This window comes from Haliotis rufescens, unplaced genomic scaffold (assembly GCF_023055435.1).
Source record: "Haliotis rufescens isolate VD_foot unplaced genomic scaffold, xgHalRufe1.0.p SCAF_10, whole genome shotgun sequence".
NCBI classification, from domain to species: Eukaryota; Metazoa; Mollusca; class Gastropoda; order Lepetellida; family Haliotidae; genus Haliotis; species Haliotis rufescens.
This window is the reverse complement of record NW_025963780.1, coordinates 44,351,239-44,359,812: the sequence shown is the minus strand read 5'-3', so window position 1 is coordinate 44,359,812 and position 8,574 is coordinate 44,351,239. Positions and strand designations below refer to the sequence as shown.

The following is an 8,574-nucleotide window of genomic DNA, read 5'->3' as shown; positions in this document are numbered from 1 at the left end:
AGCTGACGACACTCCAGCAACACATACTTACACGGCGTCCAACATGGCGACAGTTGGACTGGCTGCGCTTCCAGTAACTTTCTGTGTGTTTATGGTAGATGTGTGTTTCAGTTACAACATTGACGTTGTCCACGCACGTGTTCTCCATGGACCAAGTAGAAGCATGTTCGGATACGCCAGTGCCTTCAAGAGGACGCAGTCAGGATATAAGTAAGTGGGGGAACTTGTAGTCACGTCTCCCAACAGGGGAGTCACTGTAAACGAAACCATCACAGTTAGGACCTCGCCTTCCAAATCTGTGCTGATGAAACAATTGTCATAAGTTTATGTTAAAGTAACGCAAGTCTTAGGACTAAGATCGCTTTGTGGAACCGGTCGGTGGCGCGATGTATTTCATAGAGTATGCCTTAATGCTTACTACCAGCTTCGGGACGACCATTATTGACGCGGTGGAAGCTGTTCTTTATTATGAGATTAAAGCCAATACAGTGTAGCAAACACAAACTCGATAAGGTGCTACAACTATCATAGGTTTATGTTAAAGTATGTAAGATCCCTTTGTGGAACCGAACACAGTCTGAAGTGATGAAATCGTCATTGTATATAAGATTTAACATGACGGCCACTGCCCTTAGTTCAAATTATTTCCTGGTGAGACTTAACATGCAAGACTCAAATTCAATTGTTTGATCCAGTAAACATTTATATCAACCGGAAACCCCACTCTGCGACACATCGTGAAACAATAGTTTTGTCTATATTTATCGTTAACGCAATACTGTTGACACTGCCCAGAAGGGTAAAGCAATTTACTCGGCTAGTCTCTCTCTCTCTCTCTCTCTCTCCCCCCCCCTCTCTCTCTCTCTCTCTCTCCCTCTCTCTCTCTCGCTTTCTCTCTCTCCCCCCTCTCTCTCTCTCCCCCCCTCTCTCTCTCCCCCCCTCTCTCTCTGTCTCTCTCTCTCTCTCTCCCCCCCCCCTCTCTCTCTCTCTCTCTCTCCCTCTCTCTCTCTCGCTTTCTCTCTCTCCCCCCTCTCTCTCTCTCCCCCCCTCTCTCTCTCCCCCCCTCTCTCTCTGTCTCTCTCTCTCCCTCTCGCTCTCTCTCTCTCTCTCTCTCACTCTCTCTCTCTTTCCCCCTCTCTCTCTTCAACACTGTTTGTTCGAGTGTTGTGTTACGGCACTGCAGTCATATCAAGTTATTGGGCTCGGCGTTTTCCTGTGACGAATACTTCCGGTTCTCGACAGCGATACGGATGTAAAAGCTCCTTGTTACATAATAACTGACAACTCCTGAATGTATATATGATGATGTGATGGGTAGATCGACAAAATAAGCATGTATATATCATAATGTGACTGAGAGCTCGACAAAATAAGCATGTATATATCATAATGTGACAGAGAAATCGACAAAATAAGCATGTATATATCATAATGTGACTGATAGATCTTCAAAATAAGCATGTATATTATCATGTGACTGAGAGATCTTCAAAATAAGCATGTATATATCATAATGTGACTGAGAGATCGACAAAATAAGCATGTATATATCATAATGTGACAGAGAAATCGACAAAATAAGCATGTATATATCATAACGTGACAGAGAAATCGACAAAATAAGCATGTATATACATGTATCATAATGTGACAGAGAAATCGACAAAATAAGCATGCAATATTATCATGTGACTGAGAGATCGACAAAATAAGAATGTATATATCATAATGTGACAGAGAGATCAACAAGATAAGCATGTATATATCACAATGTGACTGAGAGATCGACAAAATAAGCATGTATATATAATCATGTGACGAAGTGATTGATATCGTTAGCAATGATAGTAAAATATGAACTTACGACTGTAACGGTGTGTCGTGTTTTAGGCTCATCGTGGGTGCCCCCAAGGACAGCTCCACCACACGCAACTCTACTGGGGCAACGCACGAGTGTGACGTCACAGAGTCTCTCAGCTGTGTCAAGAGCTTGAAACGAGTTAATGGTTAGATCTTATACGTGGTAGTATTGTACAGCTTGCTAGGATTTATGCAGGATAAACGCAACATGGACAGATTAACTTTACATGCACTTTGTACGTTATGTATTTCTTCATTGAGTGTATTTTCAAACTTGCGTAGATCCATGCTCATGATGTCTGGTCACGACTCAATCATCTACAGACCGCAGTCATAAAGCTGGAATATTGCTGTGTGCGGCGTTGAACAACAAACAAACAAATATTCCTTGCAAGATACAGCAATTATTTTGTATATTTTAGTTCATATGATCAAACGGCAAAAAGTGCTGCACACACACACACACATACACACGCACGCACGCACGCACGCACGCACAATCCTCGGTTAAACACAGTCTTTACAAACACACACACAATCCTCGGTTAGAACACATTTTGTCTCTACACACACACACACACACACACACACACACACACACACACACACAATCGTCGGGTAAAACACATTCTTAACCAACACACACACACACACACACACACGCGCGCGCGTACGCACGCACGCACACACACACACAATACTCGGGTAAAACATAGTTTTCTCTAACGACACACAATCACACAATCCTCGGTTAAACCACTGGTGTTTTCTCTAAAACACTCACTCTGAATATTTTGTCTTTCCAGAAGATTTAGTGTCGCCTTCAGGAACGTGGTACATTGACAATGAGATGTATGGTTCCGTCATCGTGCAGACCAACGACACGACCACTGTAAGTCTTCACATATTACATGTACAGTAACATCGAGGGGATTTCTGGTTATAACTGGTTCCCAGAACCAACAAACAAAACACAGTAGCACAACAAATATCTCCAAAGATGGCCTTGTCAGAAAAAGTTAACATTAAATCTATAATGACGGTAAAGTCTTTAATTCGACCCACCGTGAACAGAAAACAAAGTGAAGTATTTTTCATGTTAAAAACAATGGACAACAATCAAGAATGCATTTAATATGAAACGTAGAATAACAATAATAGCCACATTATCGCCACATTACCGTCACTCACCCTCACTCATCATACTGACCCAGGATCCCTCACTGATGCACACTCACTCACCCACCCACAGTCACCTACATTTACTGCAAACACTCGCCCATAGTCACCCACTCCTACTCACTATACCGACTCAAGATCACCTACCACCCAGCCCCCCCCCCCCCCCCCCCCAGCCCCCCCCAAAACACACACACACACAACCACCCCCCACCCACCACACCACCGACACCACCTCCACCAGGTCACCCTGTACACCCACACTGACACTCACTCACCCACAGTCACCTACTCCTACTCACTATACCGACTCAAGATCACCTACCACCCACCCCCCACCCTCCCCCCACCCACCACCGACACCACCGACACCAGGTCACCCTGTACACCCACACTGACACTCACTCACCCACAGTCACCTACTCCTACTCACTATACCGACTCAAGATCACTTTACACTTCAGGTTTGTGCGCCCCGATTCAATGACTTAATTCACGAGACTGATGGGCGTGCCTTTCTGATAGGCCGCTGCGTCTCTGACAACCTTAATATGAGGACAGAAGAATTCTACCCTTTGAACAGAAAAGATTATTTCAAAAGGGTTTCCCTCGGCAACGGCATTAGCAAGCACATTCTCTGGAACGGTATGGGACAGAGCGGGATGTCCGGTGACGCAATGGCGGTAAGTTCACTTCCGGTACCTGCGACTACACACAGAACATAAGCATCTGAAGTTATTATACAAGCATGGATAATGAGACACACCTTTCTCTCTCTCTACATATATATACAGTTTCGCAAAAAGTCGCATCCCACTTCTATCAATCGTGTCGCATATCAATGAAAAAAACCATTAATAATTTATTAAGACACAGCCGAATATTGTGTACTCAACGAAAGGCGCATAAAATATTTATGTTACATCACGGGGAGGATGTTGTTAGGAGCATTAACCTGTACTGAGCTGCTTTTCTTAGATGCCAGGATCAGTCATTGGTTCGAATCCCACATCTTCCCGATTATCATCCGCGGTTGTTTTAAACCACGCCTGTGTCAGCGGGAAGTCGACCTGTGCGACTTATAACGTTTAAAATCAGCCGACATGATATGAAATGTTGCTGCAAACGATGAAACGCCACTCACTCACTCACTCTAATCCTTCGTTCTAGGATGGCAGCGTATTGATTGGCGTCCCAGGATTCAACGAATGGAAGGGTATGAATCACAGATACACTTGACGCTATATGTGTTACCGATAAGGGTAGAAAAAACGTTTACATTTCACCTTTCCGATAGAAGAGGTATGACGTCTAACGGCTGCATTGTTGAGAATATATAGAGGATATTTCATGTGTCATGTAAAACATCATGTTTCTCTCATGACAGACACGTGGAATATCCTATTTATTATATACTTTTTGTGTAGTTGTCTACCGGAAAATTAAATTATTTCATAACAAATGGAAAACCTAACACACAGGTAGTAGTAGTAGTAGTTTCGTGTTGGCAAAATCTTCAAAAGTATAAACAAGAATAAACAAATATTTAGGATCACGAAAATTCTTTACCATACATTTCGATATGATTAAATACAAAATCAACTTAACAAAAAATATTCTTGAACGCTTAGAGACCGCTGTTGGAAGTGAAAGAATACACGCTGGTCAAATGACAATAATGGCGCTTTGCGAAAGGAACAGTCTCGACTGACGAGTTAAATGAGAAGATTACAGTTTATAACGAAACATTTTCGAGAGAATAACAAATGGCAAGAAGTTATATTAACTCCATAAATGACCATCTGTCATTATTTTGCCTTGTGGAACGTTGAAAGGACCTCAACATTTGCTTGACACTTACGATAAAGGGAGACATTTAAGGGGAGGCAACTCTTGTATGCCAAAAGTTCCGTCAAAGTGTTATGTTCACTGCAATGAAAATATCACTTTCTCAACTTCATTTGTCATGATACAAAAAAGTGAAAAGAACAGACGTTTTACTTTATTTTTACCAAAAAAATGGCTTAAGGTAGAGATTTATTCGATTTTCGGAATTACAGGTTATCTTTAGCTCGTGTTTGAGGGAGAGCGGGTGGACAAATCGCTGTGCAGAGTTGCGTTCCTCTGGCACGCCAGAAACCTATGATCGTAGGTTCGAATCCCGGTTCGGTCTGATTGTGTTTTTAGGGTTTGTCAGCACCATACCCGTGCTCGTGGTTTTCACCACACTGCTAAACGTCTCAGACCTGCATCACTTCGGGTTTCCTGACACGCCGTGGTATAACTGGAACTGTTCAACCCGGCTTTAAACCCTAGTCACTCACTCACTCATACTTCTTGCTTGAGGTGGAAGGCCGAAGGTCAAAGGCCAAAAGCTCATTCACTCGGGTCAGATAAATAGTAATTCCTGGAATCAAGATGGACATTTTAGTTATTTGAGTTCACATACCATGAAGTTAAGGCAATCTGGTCACATAATTCCTTTTTTAGTGTGGTCTCTCTGAAATACGACGTTACATCAAGTATGTCTGACTATTGTTGCCACGACAACGGATGCTATTTTGTAAATATCACACGCAGAATAGCCCAATTTTGATGTTGAAAGTACACAAGTGGGACGTTGATGAAAGGTTACATTGGTTGCCATGACAACGGAAGTTTATCGCTCTATATATATATCATTTACTAAATGCCTGGTACTTGACCACGAGTGGATACCGGGGCGGACCACGTCCCGTGTTCGTGTAGTCAGAGCTGTCTACAGAGGCTCGACTGGTGACAATAGACTGTCATCGCGTCCAAACGGTATGCATCATCGCTCATGACAGCTATTGGTGGGTCTGGACCTGGGCCCCCTTCCACAAAGCGATCGTAGCGCTGAGATGATCGTAACTCCCATACTTTAACATAGGCTTACGACAGACTTAGCGCTAAGATCGCTTTGTGGAACGGGGCCCTGGCTCTTTTATCTTCAGGCCGCTGTGATAGAATATTATTTTTTGCTGCGTAAATCAATAGTCTCATTGAAATTATGCTGTTTTCTTTCTAGGAGGAGTCGTTTTACTGAAGAAGGAGAATAACCTTGTGAATCGACTGGAGTTTGAAATGCCCTTCCGTATTCCTGAATACTCATATCTCGGTAAGGTTGCAAGTATAGTGGCTGGCTAACATGCTGAAAAAGTGTATTTGTGTATTTCAAAACAGGGAGTCAACGTGACTGTATTCATTGTTCCAACTCAGGGAATAGCCTGAACGTAATGTCTGTTCCGCATGGTTTCCCTACATTTTCTCAATCCCATGGGATTCCTTGAATAGGCCCCCACGAACCATATTTCTACCACTACACGGCGCGAGACAGATGGGAAGTAACATGGAGACTTAACATTAATTACCATGTATCATGTATTTATTTCTCTCTTCGTCAAAGACCGTCTCCTGATCTAGTGGTAGAGCGTCCGCGAGGAGCGCGGAAGGTCCGGGATTCGATCCCCGACCCCGTCATACCAAAAGACGTGAAAAGATGGTACTTGTTGTTACCCTGTCTGACTCGGCATTAAGGACAACAAGGACTGGTCGGCTCGGAGTCAGTATACTGTGTCTGAGTGGGGTCTTCATGTTAAACTGCGACATGGTATCTCAGTGGGTTCACACACACACACACACACACACACACACACACACACACACACACACACACACACACACACACACACACACACACACACACACACACACACACACACACTATAATGATTTAAAATGTGTAACCATGGTGATTGACCTGGCCACAGGGTACTCGGTGGTCACAGGGATGTTGTGCGGCCAAAGGGACACGTGCTTTGCTGCAGGTGCTCCTCGTGCGGAGATTGTCCACGTAAGTTTTATGGATAGTGGCGTTCATATTATATTCTAGAAGGTTCCTAATTACTTGTAGAAGAAACTCAGGCATTAGCGATTTTGTAGGTTCAAATTTATTTATGCGGCGTAATGCAGACACTATATTTAGCCATTTGCATTGGGAATACCTTCAAACACTTCATGGCGGTGCTAGGTTGCGGCGGAGCTCCTGTAATCAGCTCGTTAACCCATGTTCGATCCAAGATCATTAACCATGACTTCTTTGAGTGGCATTTAGAAGTTGGTGTGATGAAGTAAGACGAGTTCTATGGATGAACAACTTCTTTATTACAATTAGTGCGACGTTTCGGTGTAGATCCTAACACCTTTATCAAGCAAGTGATGATCCTAACACCTTTATCTAGCAAGTGCTTGCTTGATAAAGGTGTTAGGATCTACAACGTCGCCATAATTGTAATAAAGAAGTTATTCATCCATTTTGGAACTCGTCCTACTTCATCATTAACCATGGTTTGTGAGCACCAGTCGGGCACATTCCAAACCCTAGATGTCTACTACCGGAACCACTTTCCCCAAACACTAATCTGCATCGCTTTCCTTAAACCCTGATCTGCATCACTTTCTTCAAATCCTGATCTGATCGCTGTTCTTCAACTCTGATCTGCATCGCTTTCCTCAAATCCAGATCTGCATCGCTTTCCTCAAACTCTGATCTGCATCGCTGTCCTCCAACCCTGATCTGCATCGCTTTCCTCTAACCCTGATCTGCATCGCTTTCCTCAAACTCTGATCTGCATCGCTTAACTTAAACCCTGATCTGCATCGCTTTCCTCTAACCCTGATCTGCATCACGTTCCTCAAACTCTAATCTGCATCGCTTTCCTCAAACTCTGATCTGCATCGCTTTCCTCAAATCCTGATCTACATCGCTTACCTTAAACCCTGATCTGCATCGCTTTCCTCTAACCCTGATCTGCATCACGTTCCTCAAACTCTAATCTGCATCGCTTTCCTCAAATCCTGATCTACATCGCTTAACTTAAACCCTTATTGCATCGCTTTCCTCAAACTCTGATCTGCATCGCTGTCCTCCAACACTAATCTGCATCACTTTCCACAAATCCAGATCTGCATCGCTTTCCTCAAACTCTGATCTACATCGCAGTCCTCCAACTCTGATCTGCATCGCTTTCCTCAAACCCTGATCTGCATCTCTTTCCTCAAGTCCTGATCTGCATCACTTACCTCTAACCCTGGTCTGCATCACTTACCTCTAACCCTGATCTGCATCGCTTTCCTCAAACCCTGATCTGCACCGCTTACCTCAAACTCTGATCTGCATCACTTACCTCTAACCCTGGTCTGCATCACTTACCTCAAACTCTGATCTGCATCGCTTTCCTCAAACCCTGATCTGCATCTCTTTCCTCAAGTCCTGATCTGCATCACTTACCTCTAACCCTGGTCTGCATCACTTACCTCTAACCCTGATCTGCATCACTTACCTCTAACCCTGATCTGCATCACTTACCTCAAACCCTGATCTGCATTGCTTTCCTCAAACCCTGATCTGCATCGCTTAACTTAAACCCTGATCTGCATCACTTTCTTCAAATCCTGATCTGTATCGCTTTCCTCAAACCCTGATCTGCATCACTTTCTTCAAACCCTGATCTG

General features: G+C 43.6%; 1 protein-coding gene across 1 annotated transcript in view; it reads left to right on the top strand.

Moving 5' to 3' along the window:
- Positions 1-8,574, top strand: part of LOC124120916 (integrin alpha-3-like) — a 31,457-nt gene continuing 22,883 nt past the window's right edge. The window contains exons 1-7 of the mRNA XM_048391287.1: positions 1-210; positions 1,891-2,006; positions 2,667-2,752; positions 3,504-3,722; positions 4,210-4,255; positions 6,089-6,178; positions 6,831-6,913. Coding sequence (XP_048247244.1) covers positions 44-210; positions 1,891-2,006; positions 2,667-2,752; positions 3,504-3,722; positions 4,210-4,255; positions 6,089-6,178; positions 6,831-6,913 — 807 coding nt within the window. The 5' untranslated portion in view covers positions 1-43. The remainder of the gene's footprint in view (positions 211-1,890; positions 2,007-2,666; positions 2,753-3,503; positions 3,723-4,209; positions 4,256-6,088; positions 6,179-6,830; positions 6,914-8,574) is intronic.